Here is a 22,961-nt window from a genome sequence, read left to right as displayed (position 1 = left end):
TCCCCAACCCCTGCTCAGGCAGTGTGAAGAGCTGGCCTTGGAAGTGTGGGTGCAGGAGGAGAGCTAGTCCCATTCCTCACCGGCTGCTGGGCTCCTTGAAAGCAGGCCCTGTAACTCGCCTGGGCAACGGGCCTGGTGCAGGGAGAGCCGTCCCGAGGGTGTGCATTTGCAATTAAAGCTGTTTGGGCAAAAGGGCAGACTGGGAGACACACCATGATATACCTAAGCTTCCAAAACAAGATGATTTTTTTGTTTTGGTTTGGTTTTTTAATTTATTTTTTTATCATATTTATTTATTTATTTATTTATTTATTTTGTTTTCTGTTGCGAGGAAGGTTGCAAGGGTGGAGGGCAGGTATAGAGAGAGAGAGGGGAGTAGGATTGGGGTGCATGATATGAAATTCACAAAGAATCAATAAATATTACTTTTTAAAAAAGAATAGCCTTAGGGAAAAACCTAAGGACAATTTTATTAGAGTTTAGAAGAAATATTCCAGGGCAGGCAAAGCTATAAAATCTTAGCAGCTGTCCAGAGGAGAAAATGAAGGGAGAAAGCGAGAAAGCCATGTTTTTTTTGAGTTAGGCAAAAGCAGTGGAGTTCTGACTCATGACAGAAGACAGGGTGGGGGTCTTCATCAGAAGAGTGTGAAAGCCCAAATTGTCTAGGAAAGCAGGTCTAAGCTTTGGCAAGTATCCAAAAGAAAGAAAAAGTTAAACCAAGAGATATATTTATTGGCTAGGTGTTGGTGGTGGTGTTCACCTTTAATCCCAGCACTCAGGAGGCAGAGGCAGGTGGATCTCCATGAGTTCGAGGCCAGCCTGGTCTACAAGAGCTAGTTCCAGGGCAGCCAGGGCTACGTAGAAAAACCTTGTCTCGCAGACAGACAGGCAGACATGCACACATGCCTTTGGAGTAATTTGGAAAATCAGAAACATCTAAGCAGAGCCCTCTGGCATAGTTCCATAAGAAGCTAATTGAGTGTGAAGATTTTGGGAAGAGAAAACACATTATCTCCTTAAAGGGATAGTTATTTCAGCTGAGTTAACACTATGTTTTGGATAGTTTGAAATGTTAGATCTTAACCCAAGGCCAGAGGTGGATTCTATTCTTTTGACCAGGAGGTCCTTTAGTGGGCCTCCATAGAGCCCTGATCAAGACTCCTATGACATTCTCACCTCTGAATAGGTAACGTTAAAATCATTAAAGAATGGACTGAAATTGGGGAGTAAGTAAAACTCATTTCCACCGTGAAAGTCTAGAGAGCCAATTATGTTCACCAAAAGGATTATTGTCTGGACTGGGGTTTTGTTCCCAACCTCATGTATAGCCTGTTCTGGCTAGTTGTTTGTCAACTGATGTAAGCTAGAAGTTGTGTGGGAAGAGGAACCCCAGTGGATAAAATGCCTCCATTCAGATTGCCTGTAGGCAGGTCTGTAGGGCGTTTTCTTTTTCATTTATTTATTTTCTTATTTACTTATTTATTTCTATTTTCCTCTCCTTTTGTTTTTTGGGGTTTTTTTTTTTTTGGTTTTTTTTTTTTTTTTTTTTTTGGTTTCTCAAGACAGGGTTTCTCTGTGTAGATCTGACTGTCCTGGAACTTGTTCTTTAGACCAAACTGGTCTCGAACTCAGATCTACCTGCTTCTGCCTCCCAAGTGCTGGGATTAAGCATTTTCTTGAGTAATGGTTGATGTGGAGTGGCACCATTCCTGGGCAGGCGGTCCTCAGTTGTGTAAGGAAGGCTAAGCAAGTCATGGGAAGCGAGCCAGTAAGCAGCGTTTCTCCGTGGCCTCTGCTTCATTCCTGCCTCCACGTTCCTGCCCTGACTTCCCGCAGTGATGGCCTGTGACCTTAGTGATGAACTAAACTCTTTCCTCCCCCAGTTGATTTTGGTCGTGGTGTTTTATCACAGCAATAGACACCCTAACTAAGACAGGCCTCCAGGCATGGGCTCATTTAGGAGGTAAAACCAGAGCCCCCATCTGGCATTCCGGTCTAGAAAACCAAGGACATTCCTGACATTGTTGTTTTGGGGTCCCTGCCCCAAACTACTTCTCCAGTTCTATGTCCTGTTAGTCAGTAACCCTGTCTTGCTATAGAGCCTCTGAATCGCTGTGCAGCACAGAACTGTACTGAAAAAACTTAAGGCACTCAAGAGCCATGGCAATAGGAAGAAAGAGTCGATAGCTTTTCATCTCTCTTTTCTCTCTTCCATGTCCTGCTGCCTCATCAGGCCAAAGTAGAAGAGAGGATCCAGGAAGTCTTCAGTTCTTACAAATTTAACCACCTAGTACCAAGGTAAGCTGTGAGTGGGACCCTGGGGGCCAGAGAGAACCTTTTCTCTTTCCTCCTTGCCTTTGCTTAACTAATCAACCAGCTAGACTAACTCTACATGACTGGAACCCGACATAGGCGGTTGTGAGCCGCCTCATGTGGATGCTGGAAACCAAACTCGGGTCCTCCGGAAGAGCAGCACACAATCTTAACCGTGGAGCCGGCTCTCCAGCCCCTGGAATAGTTCTTTGTGACACTTTGCAAACTAACTGTGGAGACACCAGGTGTTGAGGCACTGTGTGGCCTCAAGTTCTGCTTCACCTTGCTTTACACGTCTACCGACTTCTTCAGACAGTCGAGGAGGCCACAGAGGTAGAAGTTCGTCCTCCCATTTGCCTTGTAGTGCTGGGGTTTGGACTCAGGGCCTCCCATGTATGTTACACACACACCAGCCTAGAAAGAACCCTTCAGTGTTCAGGACGGGCAATCAGTAAAGTCTTGTGAGCCCGGTTCATCAGGAAACAGGGCTGCCCTCCCCAGAGGCTGTCTGTACTCTCCAGGTGAGGAGCACCTGGTACAGGACGCTGACCCAGGAGGAAGAATGGGGTCAAACTCAGTCATCTGGAAGTCTTTCCCTAGCCTGCCAAGCTACGTCTCTGCAGTACCCAGAGCTGAGACTTTTGCCCCAGCTGGAGCTCAGCGAATGACATTTGTGTCAACAGCTCAGGGGAGCGAACGCTAAGAGAATCTATGCCACTTCCGCTGCCTCCACACAGACCTGCCCCAGCTTTGCTTTCCCAGAGGTGGTTGGACTTGGTGATGGTGGAGGATGTGATTGTCTGGGAGGGCTTTGCTGTTAGCCACTGTGCCCACAGATGACTCACCTGACTGAGCTCTGAGTCACTGTCTCCTGCCTCAGGCTCCGTGTTCCCACGCATGGGACCTGTGACATCTGACACTCCTTTCCACTCTCCATCCTGATAGATCCCTTGGACTCTGTCATTCTAATGAGATGAGGAGGGCTGAGGGGCTGCAGTCCAGAAGGGTTATTTGGGGAGTGGTGAGGGGGAACAGTAAAGGAGACCCCACCCCCGTTCATAGAACTTCTGTTAGGTGTGGGTGGAAAACAGTGTTCTTGGGCTTGGAACTGTCTAGAAACAGAATATATCAGGTGTCTGGGTTTGTTTCAGGGATCATAGCTTCCAGTTTGTATCCTTTTATTTTATTTTTTTCTTTCTTCTTTTTTGTTTTCTTTATTTTTTTTGCATTTGTATTTCTTTGTTTCAATTTTTGTCATGTTTGCCTATGAAAATGCGTGTCTTTTTTGGGAGGGGGCTTTTGAGACAGGGTTTCTCTGTGTAGCCCTGGCTGTCCTCTCTCTCTTGTAGACCAGGCTGGTCTTGAACTCAAGGAGATCCACCTGCCTCTGCCTCCCAAGTGCTGGGGTTAAAGGTGGGTGCCACCACCACTGGCCAAAATAAGCGTCTTAAAGGAAGATAATTAGCATGTTAATCGTTGTGGAGATATTACACATGTGGGCTGAATAGCTGAGTACATAAATCAGAATATCAGGTATTTAGCTGACTCAATACCACAGAATGAGCTTCAGGAGCAGAAGGATCAGTCTGGGATGGGATTCAGTGTGGTGAAATACTTGCTAGAATACACCAGGCACTGGCTTCAGTACCCAGAACACCTCCCGCCAAGGAATGAATCTAAAAATGCGTCAGAATTTTAAATTATCATTAAACTTTTAACCTTTTAGTAGTCAAAGTTTAGGTCTTGGCTAGGAAGTATAGTGTAATGGTAGAATATTTGTCTAGCAAGTGTGTGGCCCAGAATTCCACAACAAAACAAAATAAAACCACCCCCAGGCAATAAACCAAAGGAAAAAAAGCACATTTCAGAGTCTGAAGTATGATTCAGGAACGGACTTCATGGCTCGCCACCATACATGCGGATGCTGGCAGTACACCTAGGGGACATAGCCTGCTTGCATCTCTAAGGTCATGATGCTGATCGGATCTGACATACTATCAGGACCACTGGCTGTGCACAGGTCCAGGAATGCCAGCGATGATGCTGAGGCGGGCATTTGCTATTCAGCCTGCTAGAGCCAGAGCCAGGAAACAGCCGTGGCTGAAGTTCAGGGCTGATGCTGAATGTTGCTGCATTCCACAATTAATCCCCTTCCCAGAAAGGATTTTTCTGTCAGGCGTGGTGGTATATGCCTGTGATCCTAACACTTCGGTGGGGGTGGACCAGGCCTTCCCAGTTTTCCTCAGTTCTGGGGCTGGAGAGATGGCTCAGAGGTTAAGAGAACTGACTGCTCAGAGGTTAAGAGAACTGACTGCTTTTCCAAAGGTCTTGACTTCAGTTCCCAGCAACCACACGATGGCTCACAGCCATCTCTAACGAGATCTGGCGCCCCCTTCTGGTGTACAGGCGTACACGCAGACAGAACACAGTATATGTAATAAATAAATAGATCTTTTAAAAAACAAAAACCAAGACTGGCCTGGATTACAAGAGACTTTGTCTTAAAAAAAAATGTAAGAAAAAAAAGATCACTTTTCATGATTGTGAAGTGTCACTTGTGAGGTAGTTAGTACCAAGAAGCCCCCTTTTCTTCTTTTTTCTTTTTATAGTGCTGGGGTTGAATTTAGGGCCCTCTCTGCCTCCTAGGTGCTCTCTGCCAGTGCCCTGTACCCTCAACCCTTGAACTCCAGTCATGCTCAGTGGCGAGCACCTTTACCCACTGAGCCGTCTCACTGGCCGCTGTACCTTTAATGCTTTTGTCAGCATCCTGCTTTCTTTTACTGTTGTTGTGGAGTGTCTTATTTGGTTGTTTGCTTTTGTTTTGGCTTTGTGTCTTTGAAAGTATAACCTTGAACTCGATCTTCCTCCCTCCACCTCCCAGATGATGTGATATTAGGTGTACACCATGATGTCACACTGCATACTGCTTTCCTTTTTAAAAATAATTTATTTTTATTTTATATGCACTGCTGTTTTGCCTTCATGTATGTCTGTGTGAGGATGCCAGATCCCCTGGGACTGGAGTCACAGACAGTTGTGAGCAGTCATGTGGGTGCTGGGTGCTGGGAATTGAACCCAGATCCTCTGGGAGAGCAGCCAGTAATAGCTTAACTGTTGAGCCTTTTCTCCAACCCCGCATCCTGCTTTCTTATGAAAGTTCTTAGTTTCTGTTAGGTCTCAAAGAAACTCGGGACAAATGGCAAACTGAGGTGCCTGTTATTGTGTGAAAGCCTCTCTGGCTTCTCTCAGCATTGCTAGAACATGTGACCAGTGACCGGACCCTTGGCTCCTCTCTGCATGTCTCATCCCAGCCCCTCCCCTAAGCTTCCCTTTCCCCCTCTTCCCTGTCCTCTCTGTGTAACTCAACTATGTTGGCTACGTGTCGGCTTGGTTCTTCTCTTGGTTCTCTTTGCCCTCTTGTTTTTCTTTTCTCTCTCACTTCTTTCTTCTTCTCTTACCCCACCCCCCCTTCCATGGCCCAGTCTGTTCTGCTCTGGACCCTTCCAGAAGCCTCTGACTATGCTCTCCCTCATATCTACAGTAAACCTTCTCCTCAGCCACACCTAGGAGCGTTAATGTTCTTAGTGTCATTCATTTTCCTCTTCACTTTTTTGTTCTAGCCATTGAGGGAGGTCAAACCAGGGCCTGGCACATGCTATGCAGAAGTCCTACTAATCAAGCCGTATCCCCAGTCCTCTTCACGAGTATTCTGTCCTGCCCCTGGTGAACATATACTTCTCCAGTCCAGCACCTTAACCACTTGGCCATCCCAGCCCTGAATGTGTACCTTTCCAGTTCATCTCATTTGCTTCAATGTGAAATCTAGAGACGCATGCACACACCCGAGAACTTATTATCTCGCAGTTGAAGAGGTTGGAAATCCCAGGTCAAGATGCCAGCGGGCCTGGTTCCTCCTAAGGCCTGATCTAAGATTTGCAATTGGCTGCCTGGCTAGGTCCTCACATGGCCTTTTGTGCTCAGACTCCCTCAAACCCCAACCCCTCCAACCCCACCCCTTCCAACCCCACCCCCTTCAGGGCTGGATCAGCCCAGGGCCTTTGTGCGTGCTGGGCAAGCACTCCACACTGAACTACACCCTAGCATTCTTCTTCTAACTAAAGCTCCTGGATTACTGGATAGGGTGCCACCCTTGGGTTCTCATAACCTTAAATTCTTCTTTAAAGCTCTTATTTCTAATCTCAGTCACACCACAGGTTAAGATTTCAACATTAATTGTGAGGTGGGAGGGGAGGGCATAATTTGTCTCGAACAGTAGCCCTTTGAAGTATAGTTTCTGACTGACCAAAATAAACTGGACACTTACTTAGCAATATATTTATATATTTATGATTAAATGGATGAGAATGAAAGAAGCTGGCTTGGGGAAGTGGTCACCGGAAATAATCTCTCCCTGCATCCCCTAAAACATCTCCCCCCCTACCCTGAATATGTGGCTGAAGTTTCTCTTTAGACAGACCTAGCTGGAAAACCTCAACAACCCCCTTCTCAGCAAGACTCCTGGGGCCTGGCTGTCTGTAGAGGGGAGCGTCTTAGGAGGGGCTTATCTTTGAGATGTCTCAGGTTCTTTCTTTAGGGACCAACCTGAGGTAGATGAGGAGGTGAGGGGGTTTCCTCCATTAGCTAGCTGTTCCTGCACAGTTGGGATTCAGGCAGTTCCCTCATCACGTCAACAAGCCGACCTGTCGCTCTTTGGAGGCAACATCTCCAGCCTTAGAGCTCTTTGATTCCTTAGTGACCCTAAAGCCCCTGTCACATAAAAAGATTGTTCAAGAGACAAGGAGAAGACTTCCCAGGGTTTCAGTACTTGAAAGACATTTCTTTTACATTTATTTATGACGTGTGTGTGTGTGTGTGTGTGTGCGCGCTTGTGCACCCACATGGGGCACTTGCATAGTCAGAGGACAGTTTGCAGGAGACAGCTTTGTTCTCCCACCATGTGGGGTCTAGAGATGGAACTCAGGTATTCAGGCCATGGTGGCAAGTGCTCTCTTACTTGCTGAACTGCCTCAGTGGGCTGCATTTCTGTATATTTGAAGGATTTGTTTAATTGTTTAACTGACTCAGTAAAAATGCCATGCCTGATGGTGCACACTTTTTTTTTTATTTAATCGCAGCACTCAGGAGGCAAAGGCAGGTGGATCTCTGAATTTGAGGCCAGCTTCGTCTACAGAGCAAGTTCCAGGACTACCAGGGCTACGCAGAGAAACCCTGTCTCCAAAAAAAAAAAAAAAAAAAAAAAAAAGACTATCTAGGTTAGACCTGTTCAGTTAGTAGTCCAAACACCATGCTTGGTTTTACCTCGCTCCGTTTCTTAGCCTCTGGTCACTGCTAGTCTGCCCTCATTAATGGTCTCACTCGTTCTTGTAATAGCCCATGCTAGCCTGTGTTTCCATCCTATTGAGGCTGCAGGACAATGAACTATTCCAGAAATCTGCTTCCCATTTCCCTCCCTGCTGCTTAATCTGCTCCTCTCAGCCCACTGCTGTCTCTGAACAGTCCCAGGAGGAAGCCAGGCATGCCAGCACACACGCATAACATAAGCCCCTGGGCTGAGGCAGAAGGATTTTGAGTTTGAGGCCAACTGGGCTACAACGTGAGACTCTGTCTTTAAGAAAAAAGATTATCAAGAAACCACCTAGGAATGTCTGCTGACTGGCTTCACTAAAATTTTTCTATTTCTTGGCTTCCAATCCCCTTATTCATCTCGTATAGATTCTCTAACGCCCTCGCCACAGCAGCCGGTCTTTAGCTCCTGGGACCTGCGTTCCTCATTCCCAAGAAACCAGGGGCTGGCACCCCACATAGCTTCATGTCTGCTGTTCCCCACTTCATCGTCCACCTGCTCATCGCATCATTTCTGGCTCTGAGGATGTAGGAGTCTCCCTTACTGGAGACCCATGTCTCCTGCTGTCTGAGCCACCTCAGCAACTCCCTTCAAAATTCCCCTTACCCGCTTATTAGTGTGTGTGTGTGTGTGCATGGTGCGTGTGTAGGCACACTGGAGGTCAGAGGTCAGAGGACACCCATGTAACGGTGCCCTCCTTCTGCTGTTACACAGGTTTCAGGAGTTGAACGCAGGCCCTTAGGCTTCCATAGCTAGTGCTTTACCAGCCCAGGAAATCTGGACCTCTCTGGCCTTGGACTTAACTGACGTCTTCTTGTATTAGCCTTCTTAATGCTGGGGTTATAGGCATACGCCACCATATTCAGCAATGTTTAGGAAATATAATTATATAACTCACTGAGTTCAAATGTATAATTCATTGGTTTTAGTGTGGTCACAGAGTTGTATCACCATTACCATGATTAATTTATGAACATTTTATTGCCCTTAAAAGAATACCCTTAGTCACCATCCTCAGCTCCTTCATCTTCTGAACTCTAGGCAACCAATTAATCTACTTTTTAATTTTTTTTTTTTCTCGAGACAGGCTTTCTCATTTCTCTGTAGCTTTGGAGCCTGTCCTGGAACTAGCTCTTGTAAACCAGGCTGGCCTCGAACTCACAGAGATCCGCCTGCTTCTGCCTCCCGAGTGCTGGGATTAAAGGCGTGCGCCACTACTACCTGGCTCAATCTACTTTCTAAGGATTTTCTCTTTGTGGCCATTTCATATAAATAGGGTCATATAATATGTAGTATTTTGAAAGCGGCTTCTTTTGCTTAGCATATTTTCAGGATCATCTCTATTGTAGTTCATTTGTTCTTAGGTTTTGTGTGTTTTGTTTTAGAGACAAGTTTTCAGGATGGCCTAGAACTCACTGTACATACTGGGCTGTCTTTGACCTACTAGCGATCCTCTTGCCTTTGCTTTCTGAGTACTGGGCTTCTGGGCCCCTATGCCCAGCTTTGTTTTCAGAATACACACACACACACACACACACACACACACACACACACACACACACGTCATAATGGCATCAGGAGATGGTGGGGTCTTTGAGCTTTGGGAAGGGTTGGTCATTAAGTCACTGGCAAGGCATGTCAGCGCCTTTCTTGAACCTTCACCAGGCATCCACTTGCCTTCTGTTTGTTTCTGTGTGTGAAGAGTCTTGTTATGTACCTGACTTGGAGTTTGTCATCTTCCTTCCTCTGAATGCTAGCATTACAACAGGTAGATGCCACTGCTATTTTTTTTTTTTTTTAGACAGCATCTCTCTTCCTGCATTGGAAGATCTCTTTTTCTGAGGTGGAGGCCACGTTAGTGCTCGTGTTCTGAGCACAGAGCAGTGGGAGCTCTGGAAACAATTGTTGAACTGACCACCTAGAAGAGAATGGCTCTCCCTTCCCATTATTTCCACAGTCAGCAGGCTCGGTGGGCGTCTTGACATTCTTTTCCTTCCTCTTTCTTCCGGAGCCACACAGGCCATCTTTCAGCACTAAGCAAGAAGTCCTTCCTCTCTCTTTGCCCTCGCAGGTGGCCACGGGCAGCACATAAAGCCAGTATTGCCGAGCCCAGTGCCACAGGCCTGACTGGCTGTGGAATACAAAAAGCGTCCTCTGGCCAGGCCTGTGGGTCAGCATGTGGGAGGTGGAATTTGGGGGCAGGAGTAACAGGTGGTCAGCCAAGGGGTGGCCAGGGGACAAGTGGTCCCAGGAGAAACGACTCAAGTGACCGAAGTTAACCAACCCAGGGGAGCAGAGAGGTTCTGAGTTAGGTTGTGCACAGCAAACGCGGTCCCAGGATAAAACATTCCTAGGTCCTGGGGGAGCTTTGTGGGTAGAGTGTAGTAGCGTAACAGCTGTTTTCTCTCCGCACATCTGCCGGGACAGTGTGCAGGCACTCCAGAGAACTCAGAGGTGTGCCTCTTCTCCCTGCTGTAGTCGTCTTTGGTACGCACTGAAGTCACCAGGCATCCAGTTAGTGACTGTGGGATGCGTGCGTGCATGCACATGTGTGGTGGGAGCGTGAGTTGGTAGGAGGACTTACAGGCTCTTTGTCTTTCCAGGCTCATTTTGCAGAGGGAGAAGCACTTCCATTATCTGAAAAGAGGCCTTCGACAGCTGACAGATGCCTACGAGGTAAAAATGTTGCCGGGGAACTTTCTGTCAAGCCCTGGGCATACCCCTTATTTGAACGCAGAAGGCTGGTGGTTTTCACCTGTTGCAGATGAACCCATCAGACCACGTGGCTCTGGCAGGAAACAGGCTGCTTTTCAGAGCTGGGACTCTACTTATGTCAGGGGCTAAATAAAGTCTGCCTCCTTGGTGGCCCCTAAGAGCTGGTGGGCCCCCCTGGATCGCGGTGTGCTTTCCGCTGGCTCCCTTCACATCTCGATTAACTCAGTTCCCGTCATCCCCACACCGTGGCCCTGTAAGGCGGATCCAGTGTCTGTCCTCGCCCGAGGACCAGTGCTTGTCCAGAGGACACTAAACACAGAGTCCTTAGACTCTTAAAGCCTGAGTCTAAGAGCCGTGAGATTCAGGGGAGGACCTCAGCTTTGTGGTGGGAGAAGAAAAGACTATGACAGGCGGGCTCCCATGTCCCTGCCTCCCTTCACAAAGGGTAGCTCTGCTTTGAACTGGCTTTTATTTCAATGTTCTATATTTGATTTTTTTTGCGGAAGGGTTTTCCAGGTCTCATAGGCAACCTGAGTAACAGCCTACACCACAACTGTGCCATTAAAAATGTTGGTCTCCCTAGACCTTGTTTACTTTAAGTAGAATTGGTAAATGGTACCACCTGCTCTGTCCAGTGTGGGGTGCTCAGCAGCCATGTCTGACTTGAGTTAGGATCAAGGTCTGTCTCCATGTCACCTTCAGAAGCCTTTGCCCAGTCCCCATCCACAGTCAGCCCCCTCCAGTCCCTCAGTGCTATTTTTGCACACGGCAGCACTTAACTTATGTACATATACATGTTCACCATGTTCTGGAAAGACATGGGGCAGCTGTGTGTCTGCCGCTTCTTTCTCTAAGATAGGCACACCGATGTCCTACATCCTGAGCACCCCAAGACTCAGAGCCAGTTTCCATTATTTCCATGCCCCCGATGACTGTGATGCTTGGCACAAGCAGATACCAAATATTTGCTGATTCTGTAAATGAATGAATTCAAGATTGTGTTTCCTTGGGTCTACACTGGGGAAACAGGAGCAGTTACCTTCCTGGTGTGTAAGTTCTCAGCTCAGACTTACTTGGACACCTGCAGGGAAGGGACCCCGTGGGTTTAAGGCTTGCTTCCAACTGCCATTTGTCACGGATGGACATGCCACCTCCTAGCTAAGGCCACAAAGCCAAGCTTCCTTCATTTACCGATTGCCGTCCAAGCAAGGATGCCTCCTCCCCTTTCTAGGCTTTGGGGACTAAGACAGATGTAGCCTTGTCCACAGGATCTTGGAATGATTGAGTAAAGGGTGTGTTTTCTTCTCGTCCTTCCCAGTGTCTGGATGCCAGCCGCCCCTGGCTCTGCTACTGGATCCTGCACAGCTTGGAACTCCTAGATGAACCCATTCCTCAAATAGTGGCCGCAGAGTGAGTATGGCTTGGGGGAACCTGGGGCATTCTCTGGAATCACATCTTGGATTAGAAATTCCCTTTGTTTCCCTTTTATTTGTTGTAATAGAGAGGAAAGAATGTTACAAAGAAACCCTTGCCCTTCCCTTAACCTCCAGCAACTTCCGGAAACTCCTCCACTCAGAAGCCTGTTGTGGGTTGTGGGTGGAACAACTCTTTGAACTTCCAAAGGAACTCTGTTTTTTCTGCTCTCTCTCTCTCTCTCTCTCTCTCTCTCTCTCTCTCTCTCTCTCTCTCTCTCTCTCTCTTTCTCTCTAGTGTTTCTGTGTAACCCTGGCTATCGTGGAACTTGCTACATAGACCAGGCTGGCTGCGATCTCACCATGATCCACCTGCCTCTGCCTCCTGTGTTCCCTGGCTCTGATCTTTGAGAAGAGTCTTCACCATCATCTCTGATAGTAGTGATGAAATGTATATGTTTCATAGCTGTGTACCCTCTGTGAATCAAAATACTCTCGCCTTCCTTAAACACCTCCATGGCGGTGTTGTATGTGGAGGCAGACCAGCTCGCCACAGGACTGGAGGTTACAGCCTTGGTGTGCCGATGCCATGACTCACAGTTTTCACAGACCTCTGACCGGTGACTAGACACATGAGCATCTTAGATGGTCCCAAACTGCTGGCATGGATGATGTTCGCAAGGTGGTACTTCACGCTCATCACAATTATATCAAAACCAATCATGCCGCCAACCTTGGGACTACCCGGGATGGGAAAGGACGGCCAGGGATTGAACCTGAGGGGTTTACTGAGAGCATGTCTTTTGGACTTGTGTGCCTCTACTCCTTTGTACTCCCAAGGGTGAGGAGTTGGGGACGCAAGGATCCCAAGCCAGGTTTGTCCCTGCACAGCAGAGGATGGTAGCTGTGCCAAGACTGGTGGAGGCTCGCTCGAGCCCTGCCTAGTCCCAGAGCCCCTGCCTTGGCCACGCTGTCAGGTCAGAGGAACAGAACTTACATTGTCTCATTCATTCTCTTTAACAATAACCTCTCATTCTTGCCGTCCTGGGAAGGCTGTCTTGTGATGAATGTGGATGGAGGAGATAATAAAGAATTAAGCCATTAACCCTTAGAATTCATGTTTCTGAGGCAGATGGAAAATATGCATTGTTCTTATAATCCAAACATTTCAGCAAGCCGCTTGCCTCCAGCCCTGGAAGTGGAATTGGACGCAGTTTCTGCAGCAACAGGAGTTTAATTGTCAAAATAAAGGCCCATGTGTTTTTGAAATACCAGTTGGGGGCTGAGAGTTGTTTGGGGAGCCCCCCACCCGACACCCACACTGTCAGGATGTATGCTGGAATAGGAAGGAGGCATATGAGAGCAGGGAGGGTGAAGGAGAACTCAGCGAGAGAGACATGGAGGCCTGGAAGGCAAGGCCACAGATATGGGGCTCCTGCAGCGGACGGCTCAGATCGCTGTCAGCTTTTTATCAGTGTGACCAATCTGGGGAAGTCAGTGTCACAATACCAGATAGGAAGAAAGGGACGTGTGAGAGAGCTTAGCGGGCACCTGCCTCCATGTGTGATAACCCAAGTCTGACCTGCAAACACATGGCGGAAGGAGAGAACCCGATGGGAAGAAGGGCACCGATAAAGGGTGTGTTCCACTGAACAGCATCAGTAGTAAGAGATGCTTTAAAATTTACTTTAGAGTTTAAGTAGATTGATTGTAACATAGTACATACAATGAAATATTCAGCCATTTAAAGTGTCTTTATATTTGTGTATATTTGCATATAAGAATACATATGTAAAGGGATATGATGTGAAAACAGACTGTTAAAAAGATTCAGCTTTTGTAGAGCAGGAGCATAGAGGGGAGGCCAGGCGTAGTGGTACACACCTGTAATCCCAGCATTCGGAAGGATGAGGTGGGGGGCCTGCCCAGAGTCTGAGGCCAGCCAGGGCTGTGTGAGTGAGACCCCTTATAAACACAGACAGCGGAGGGCTGCAGCTGTACGGCAGCGTGTAGAGCTTGCCTGGCGTGGTGGAGGCCCTGGGTTCGGTCCTCTGTAGCACCCACCTAGCCTCACACCGAAAGGGAAAAAAAAAAAACAAACCAAATAAAAATGTTGCTGATTATGCATAGAAAAACCAAACAAAACAAGACAGAAGTTTGCATGTGCATGGGCTACAGTTCAGTGTGGATGTGAGATCTGAAGTGATTGTAAATTTTTAGCTGGGCAGAGTGGCACGCCCCTTTAATCCCAGCACTCCAGAGGCAGAGGCAGGTGGATATCTCTGAGTTCCAGGCTAGCCTGGGGCAGTCAGATTTATGTAGTGAGACCTTACCTCAAAAAAAACTCACTCTGGGGGGGAAAAAAGCTCCCTTTTAGACCAGGTTGGCCTTGAACTCACTGAGATTCACCTGCCTCTGCCTCCCAAGAACTGGGATTAAAGGCGTGCATGCACCACCATTGTCTAAAATTTTTATTGTTTGAAATAATTTTTAAGTTTTAAGTTAAATATAATCACATTATTTTCCCTCCCCCCCCCTTCTGTGTCTTTTCCTGCACACACACCCCCCCCTTACTCCCTCTCGGATTTGTAGCCTCTTTTCATTTATTTTGCACAAGGAAAGGGAACTCTTGGAATAAAATGTGTTCTCTTTTTCCTTCCTCCAAATATTAAGGTGACCTTAGCGGCAGAGAGCCAGCTCTGCAGCTTTACTGTTTACCTGCTCTCTTCCCACTGCCACCTGCATTCAGCACGCACACAGCCTGCACATGTGCAAAGTTCCTCTCATCTTTAATCCTAGTTTGTCCTCTCTCCGGTTTGTTTGTTTAGGAAATAGTATAAGCCGGGTTCCCTCTAGTGGACAGAAGCACTTTGTCAACTTCCATGCCGGCTGACAGAGGCTAGCGAGGCCAGGCCTTTATTAGTGCAGGTATTAGCTGTTTCGAGAATAATAAATTCAGAGGTGGGGATTTGGAGGTTGTACATGAATTTATTTGTGTACTGACATAAAATAAATGAACAAGTATTTTGGAGCAGAACACTTATCTGACTTAACGATTTTAGCATTGAAGGAAGTACTTGAATGTGCTCCCCAGTCTTGGTTATTAACAGCTACTTTAATGAAACACACAGAGCCAGATGAAAATCACAGGGAGCCCACTGCATTGTTAAAGTTTGGCTTCTAGGTCCAGGATGTAGCGCGACTGATGGAGCACTTGCCTAGCAGGCAGGAAGTTCGAGGTTTGGTCCGTAGTATTGCATAGACTGGACATGGTGGTTCATGCCTTTAATCTCAGCACTTGGGAGGCAGAAGTGGGCAGAGCTCTGTGACTTTGTGGCCGGTCTGGCCTACAAAGTAAGTTCCAGGACAGCAAGGGCTACACAGAGAAACCCTGTCTCAAAAAACAAAAAAACAAACAAACAAAAAAAATTAAGATTATCCTTGGCTACATAGTGAGTCTGACGCCATCCTGGGCTACAAGAAACATTGTCTGAGAGGGTGACCAGAACTTCCGATCTGTCCTCCTTTCCCTTTCAAAAGCAAGGGATATGCTGCTTGGATTGGAATCCAGGGCTAAGCGATCACTCTACCAAGGGAGCTAGAGCCCCAGCCCCTCCTTTCAAATTTAAAGTTAAAATCTAAGTGACATGATGACATCATACCTAGTCACCTGTCTTCTGGGTGCTTTTCTGGACAGGTTCCGCTGGTATCTAGTGGGTACAGGCCAGGGAGGCCACTAAATACCTTTGTAGGCATAAGTCTCGAAACAGAAAACTGTCCAGGCCAGTCCTGCCAGTGTAGAGAAACCCTGTTCTAAATAACTCACATTAAACTTGACCATGCTTTCCAAATGGCTGCCGTCTAGATGGGTATGCTTAGCAAAGATTCCGGGTAGCTCTAGCCTCCTGGAACCAACAAGAAACGGTGTTTATCCTCCTCGTTCGCTGTTGGACTCCACAGCCGGGGCAGTGCCCCTCTTTTGTGTTGCCTCTCAGGAGCGTTCAGCTGCCCCTCCTGAGCCATCCTGTCGATGGTGGCCACTGCTCCTACCCTTCCTGAGCCATCCTGTCGATGGTGGCCGCTGCTCCTACCCTTCCTGAGCCATCCTGTCGATGGTGGCCGCTCTCCTGTTTCCTGCTACAGCTGGCCGTGTAACTCACCTGTGGTCTCTGGTGCTGGGGTTTGTCCCGCTTCAACACAAGTTTTACTTGTTTGTTTTGGGTGCTGGAGATTGTACCTTGGTGCTTAGCTGGGCCGGCAGTACCACCAGGCCACACCCCCCCACACACACACCCCGGAGCTAAAAATGGTTTTAAAGTCTAAGCTAAGTTGTTCTTACTCCAGACAAGCCTCGCTTTTTGTAATTTACTGGAGTTTGTGTAGTGCCCTTTGAATGCATGAAGTATGTACCTGGGCATCCTCCTTGATGTCCGTAATATTAATCCTTTGTTAGTTTGTTCCCTTTCTGGTTTCAATATTTTCTTTTTTAAATACTTAGCTATTTTTACAGTATAAGTGAACTCCTCTTAGTTGGAAAACGGAGGCTGGGGCCAGATGCAGTTCTTGGCAGTGCTGAGTTGACACCTTCGACAAGATACTTGTTGACTAATCGTATCTCACAGGCCCGAATGACTGGTTCCTTCCCTGCTGTGTTCCCCGTCATTTCTGATCTTGTGTTTCTGTACTTCCTCCCCCGTAATACTGACCCCAGTGTGATATTTGCTGGTTGAACCTGCTTCATTTGTTTTATTTCTTTGGTCTCTGATTTGCTTTTCTGTTGTTTTACATTCTTTGCTTATTTACATATTTTTGAATCCTTTGTCCCCACAGGTGAGTTTTCTTCAGACTCTAGATTAGTCCAACCAGGGCTGGAGAGATGGCTCAGCGGTTAAGAACATTGCCTGCTCTTCCAAAGGTCCTGAGTTCAATTCCCTTCAACCACATGGTGGTTCACAAGCATCTGTAATGGGGTCTGGTGCTCTCTTCTGGCCTGCAGGCATACACACAGACAGAATATTGTATACATAATAAATAAATAAATAAATATTTTTTAAAAAAGAAAGAGATAGATTAGTCTAACCATTACTACAAGTCTAAGAGGACCGATTTATGAGGCTGACAGTAGTGCCCGACCGAGAGTTCAGCAGGTAACGTGCTTAGCACAAAAGCCTGATGACCCGAACTTGATCCCTGGGAACCCTATAAAGTTGGAAGGACTGAATCAGTTACACAAAGCTATCCTCTGCCTTCTGCATGTCTGGCACCCCATCACACACACATACTTACATTATAATAAATGAAATTAAATTTGAAAAACTAAGGCCAGAATATTCTTCCCTTGAACTTGATTCTCTTACAAGTTTTTCATTCTCTGTAATGGTTGAATGTCAGAGAAGCAGTGCTTTATAGAACGCCCCATAATATTGCGCAGGCTCCGTGACGGATGTGTGACCCAACTTGGTCACCAACAGCTAAGCACAGTCACTGAGCATTTGATTTAATTAATCTGAATTAAAATTGGAGTTGCCCCCTGTGACTAGGGTTGCCTGTTGGACAGGACAGATGTGTTTTATTGATCTCCACAACATGGTCGTCAGGCCAGCATCACCCAGGCACTGGTTAGAAGCAAAAACAGCTGAACGCGGTGGTTCATTCCTGGATTCACTCAGCAGATGGAAGCAGAATTGCTGCGAGTTCAAGGCTAACTTGGCCTATGTAGTGAGTTGCAGGCCAGCCTTTGCTACAGAGAGAGACCCTTTAAACAAAACAAAACTAAGCTGCACACGGTAGTGCGGTAGCGCCGATGTTCCCAACAGTCAGAAGGCAGAGGCAAGCTGATCTCTGTGAGTTCAAGGCCTAACTGGTCAACACAGTGAGATATAGGCCCTCTGGAGCTACACGATGAGACCTTGTCTCAAGAATTAAAAAAACAAAAACAAACAGAAAAGAAAAACAAACAAACAAACAAACAAACAAATCCCAGCAAAACAAAACTAAACCAAAGTCAGACACTGAGTCTAAGAAGTATTGGTGCTGGGATGAGCATTGGAGTCACAGAGTGACAAACCTGTCACCGCCACCTGCCCTCAGAGATGCTGATTTAGTTGGTATTAGGTATGACTCGGTTGTTGGGTTTTAAAAAAATATCCCCCAAAGTACTTCTAATTGTGCAGCAAAGATGAATGGCGCTTGGCGTCTGTGGGTATGCACGTCACCTGGCCTCTGGTAAACCCAGGTCTTAATCAGTCCGTTGGTGTTAAAGAGGGTTTTCCCCTTTGCTGGTCATTGGTTTGTAAACGGGGCTACAGAGGGCTGCAGAGCTTCCCCCTAAACAGCCCTGACCTGTGTCTGGAACGCACCCTTGTGGCGTCTGAAGGAATGCTTTTTTTTTTTTTTTTTTTGTGAATCCTTTTCAATGTCATTGGGGTGTTTGCACTAATGCTTCCTAGTTGCCATGTGAATTTTTGTCTTTTTAGTGTTTTGCGCCTTTCTGAGCTGGCCCAGTATCATTAACATTTTGGTTCTTAAAGTTGCTTGAGAAGTCTGCTAATGACAGCTTGTCGTTTCACAGTCAGCTTGTCTGTTCCTTAGGGTGCAAGTTGGAAAGCCTCGGGGTCAGAATGTTCTGTAGTAGGGAAGGGAGGGCCACAAGGGAGCCCCACCCCCAGTTCTCTCACTCAGCCTCATGGCAGTCAGCTGAGGGGGGTTGGCGTGGAGCCATGGCAGCAAGGTGTCTGGAACATTCAGATCCGCGCTCACTTGGGACCACAGGCTGCTGCGTCTGGAGCGTTACATTCCGTTACAGTAGTCTGTCTTCGGAGCCGGGAGGAAATGGGTAGTAGGTGACTCTTGAGGATGGTTTGTTTTGTTTTGAAGGTCTTACTCTGTAGCTCAGGCTAGCCTGAATTTTCTACATAGTTCAGCCTGGCCTCAAGCTTACAGTAGCTTGGTACAGAGGGACACATGTGTAATTCTAGCCCTTGGAAGGCTGGGCAGGATGCTGGGATTGAACTCAGGGCTGCGTGCGTATGCTCTGTCGCTGAGCAGAGTGTATTTCAAGCTCCAGACTGTTGAGTTTTTGTTTTTTAGATTCATTTTTATTTTATGTATATGATGGTTTTGCTTACATGTATGTCTGTACACCATGTGAATGAGGTGCAGAAAAGAACATCGGATGCCTTGGAACTTAGTTACAGATGATTGTGAACTGCCATGTAGGTGCTGGGATCAAACCTGGGTCCTCTGCAAAAGAAATAAGTGCCCTTACCCACTGAGCCATCTCTCCTGCCCACCTGCTGAGTTTTACATTAGTTAAATCCTTTTGCTTTGTGTACAGAAAGCTTCCATTTGGCCGCTAGCCTATGTTAGGAATTGTTATTAGCTGTTTATTTCTGGATATTCCATAAGAATTGATCCCGGGTTGGAAGATCTATAAAGAGCAAACTCAACTTATGAATATTTTTCTTAAAAAATGTGCTCCAAAATTTCTTCCTTCTCTGATGATAAACTCTAGTTTCAATCCTTGTGCTGCCTACCATAAAATCTTAGGTGTAAGCAGAAGGAAGGCGTATTGTCTTAGCCCGTGAAGACAGAGGTGGCCAGTCATTATCCCGTTCTGCTGCTGTACCTGCCTACATAATGGAAAGACTGGAATCAGAAGGAGCTGTGCACGATGGCTCACACCTGCAGTCATAGCACGTGCAGCCCAAAGCAATTTCTTTATTAACCAATGAAAGCAACACAAAGACAGAAGGACCTCCTACATCAGCTTATCACATAGCTGGGGGAAAAAAAAATCACTGTTGTCTCATGAGGAGGTTGAAGTGGGGCGTGATCAGCCCAGATATAATGTGCAGTTCAAAGACCTAGAGAAATGGCAGGGCGGTCCCATCAATTTTGGTTTTGTTGTACTGACAACCTCAGTTAGCATCATGGGCCATGAAGAAGCTAGACAAAAGCACACAGGAGGAAAAACACTGGGATTCTTTGTCTAGCGATGCAAAACATATGTATTAGTAAAACGCCTCAGTGGCAAAAATAAAATAAGAGAATTTTTAAAAAAAAGAGCATCTTGGAGAAAGGGTCGGTTTGGGCTTACGGGTCCAGGGGTGTGGTCCATCGTGGCAAGAGCAGGAGGCTGGCTATATGTGTGCACTCAGAAAGCAAGAGAAAGCACAGGAAGTACGCCTGGTTCAAGGCCCACCCGAGTCCCAGCTTCCTGTGAGGTTTCACAGCCTAAGGTTCCACAAACAGCAAATATTCAAGTGAGCCTATGGGTGAGGGGGGACATTCTCATTCAAACCACATCAGTGTCCTCTTGAGCCTTCTGCTCTCCCATCTTCCTAACATGGAGCGAACCGCGCTCAAAACTGGCTTCTTCCGGGTGGTGGGAGCAGAAAGATGTTGCCTGTGAAGGCTCCGGTGACAGTGAGTGAGGGCCTGTGTTCATGGGCCCAGGAAATGCATGCCAACTGCATGTAGACCCATGATCAGCATGGAACCAGCAGTTGCGCTCTGAGCTAGAGGCAGAATCTAGAGGTCCTCAGAAGAGCAGCTGCAATGTTACAGATTTAGGGTAACAAGTTTGGTGAAAAATGAAGGGAATGGTTTGGTTCCGAAGCATGAGACTCAGGCTGGAGAGATGGCTCAGAGGTTAAGAGTACTGACTGCTTTTCCAGAGGTTGTGAGTTCAATTCCCAGCAACCACATGTTGGCTCGCAACCATCAATAATGAAATCTGGTCCCCTCTTCTGACATGCAGGCATATGTGTGATACAGAGCATATATCTTATATAGTAAATAAATCTTTTTTTTTCTTTTCTTTTTGGTTTTTCAAGACAGGGCTTTTTAATGTAGCTTTGGAGACTGTCCTGGCACTCACTCTATAGACCAGGCTGGCCTCGAGCTCACAGAGATCCTCCTGCCTCTGCCTCCTGAGTGCTGGGATTATAAAGATGTGTGCCACCACCACCCGGCTAATAAATAAATCTTTAAAAATAATTTAAAAAAGCATGAAACTCACCCCCTGGTCTATGAAATGTTTCCTTCAGCCTCATGCTGGAACAAAGGAACAGACACAAAACTAGAATAGCTGGGTAAAGAGCTGAGTCTTTGGTTGGTTGTAGTCAAGTGGCAAAGAGGGGATTTTTGCCCCTTTGAGGGTAAGTGGATGATTAGAAAAGGTTGGACTCTCAAAGGAATTTGATATTTGGAAATTAATACTATCTAACTTTGTCTTTCCCCTTGGCCATGTACCTAGCGTGTGTCAGTTCCTGGAGCTGTGTCAAAGTCCAGAAGGTGGCTTTGGAGGGGGCCCTGGGCAGTACCCACACCTTGCACCCACGTATGCAGCTGTCAATGCGCTGTGCATCATTGGCACGGAGGAAGCCTACAACGTCATTAACAGGTAAAGCTGCAGGAGCGGTGGTGGGGACGCAGGAGGACTCCCTACTCTATTGCACTGACTGTCATTTTCTTCTGCCCTCCCCACTGTTCTCAGAGAGAAGCTTCTTCAGTATTTATACTCCCTGAAGCAACCCGATGGCTCTTTCCTCATGCATGTTGGAGGTGAGGTGGATGTGAGGTGAGTGGCACAGTTGCATCCACGGCTTCTAGAATGTACCTTTGCATCCATGACTTCTAGAATGTACCTTTGCATCCATGACTTCTAGAATGTACCTTTGCATCCATGACTTCTAGAATGTACCTTTGCATCCATGGCTTCTAGAATGTACCTTTGCATCCACGGCTTCTAGAATGTACCTTTGCATCCACAGCTTCTAGAATGTAACTTTGCATCCACAGCTTCTAGAATGTACCTTTGCATGCACGGCTTCTAGAATGTACCTTTGCATGCATGGCTTCTAGAATGTACCTTTGTGTCCACGACTTCTGGAATGTGCCTATTCTTAGAGCAGCTGAACTAGAGTAACATGGCAAACTTCTGCTTTGTCCCATAGACTGGTGTGTAAATGGTGTGTCCCTGGTACAGTCATGGTCTTTGCTACTATGGCACTAAGGTCCTCTAGTGTCATTCTCTTAGCTTCTTTTGTCTAAAAGTCAAAATATGAGTTGGATAAAAACAAAATCAAATGCTTTAGATACAAAATACATTTGTTAGGTGTAAAATAGTTTAATGTAAGTAATTACACAGTGTAATGCGATCTTTCACCTCTTTTGGAGAAGCAACCCTAGATTGTAAATACTTTCTGGTTGCATCTGATGAAATCCTGAGTGAGGGTCCTGAATACCCAAGGCACATGAGAGAGAATTCCTCTGTGGGGTGCAGAGTGCCTTGTGGGCCAGAGACTGCAGTGTAGTGGATTTGAACCAACTGATTGGTACCCGCTGGCTCAAACCTAGTATTTTATTCAAGAAACGTATCTGGTCAGGTATGGTCTGTGATCATGATCTCAGCTCTTGGGAGGTGGAGGCAGGAGGATCATGAGTTCAAGGTCATCCGTGGCTATATCATGAGTTCAAGGCTACCCTAGGCTATGTGACCCTGTCTGAATTTAAAAAGAAAAAAAATGGGGCTGGAGAGATGGCTCGGAGGTTAAGAGCATTGCCTGCTCTTCCAAAGGTCCTGAGTTCAATTCCCAGCAACCACATAATGGGGTCTGGTGCCCTCTTCTGGTCTGCAGGCATACATACAGACAGAATATTGTATACATAATAAATAAATAAATATTTAAAAAGAAAAAAATGGAAAAAATAAATATATTTATTATACTAGCAAGTAGCTTCCTGTCCTGTGGACAGTCCACCCACAAGGCATGTAAAGTTTTCAGAATAAGTAATTTCTCAAATGCATTGGGATTGTATATAATTTAGTGTGGGAAGAGTACATTTTTGGGAGGAGGTGAAGCTTTTATATCAGAATAATAGAGCTATCTTTCGTGTGCATGTGTGTGTGTGTGTGTGTGTGTGTTATTTTGTGACAGGGTCTCCCTGTGTGGCCCTGACTGGCCTGATCTTGTTATGTAGACCAGCCTAGCCTTGAACTCATAGAGATCTGCCTGCCTCCCCCAAGTGTCTGGCCTCGTAGTGGATTCCTGAGCACGTTCTTCACAGTGGTGTGCTAGCTGTGTAGCTCTGGACATAACTGTACACTTTTTGCATGGTTAGCATGGTGTCTTCAGAAAAGCCAACAAGGA

General features: G+C 46.6%; 1 protein-coding gene across 1 annotated transcript in view; it reads left to right on the top strand.

Moving 5' to 3' along the window:
• Fntb (farnesyltransferase, CAAX box, beta) overlaps positions 1 to 22,961 on the top strand; it is a 63,431-nt gene that overhangs the window by 17,046 nt on the left and 23,424 nt on the right. The window contains exons 2-6 of the mRNA XM_057783035.1: positions 2,234 to 2,298; positions 10,282 to 10,354; positions 11,712 to 11,803; positions 21,065 to 21,211; positions 21,305 to 21,388. Coding sequence (XP_057639018.1) covers positions 2,234 to 2,298; positions 10,282 to 10,354; positions 11,712 to 11,803; positions 21,065 to 21,211; positions 21,305 to 21,388 — 461 coding nt within the window. The remainder of the gene's footprint in view (positions 1 to 2,233; positions 2,299 to 10,281; positions 10,355 to 11,711; positions 11,804 to 21,064; positions 21,212 to 21,304; positions 21,389 to 22,961) is intronic.

This window comes from Chionomys nivalis, chromosome 10 (assembly GCF_950005125.1).
Source record: "Chionomys nivalis chromosome 10, mChiNiv1.1, whole genome shotgun sequence".
In the NCBI taxonomy this organism is placed as follows: Eukaryota; Metazoa; Chordata; class Mammalia; order Rodentia; family Cricetidae; genus Chionomys; species Chionomys nivalis.
Note: the sequence above shows the minus strand (reverse complement) of the source record. Positions and strands in the feature narration are given on the sequence as shown.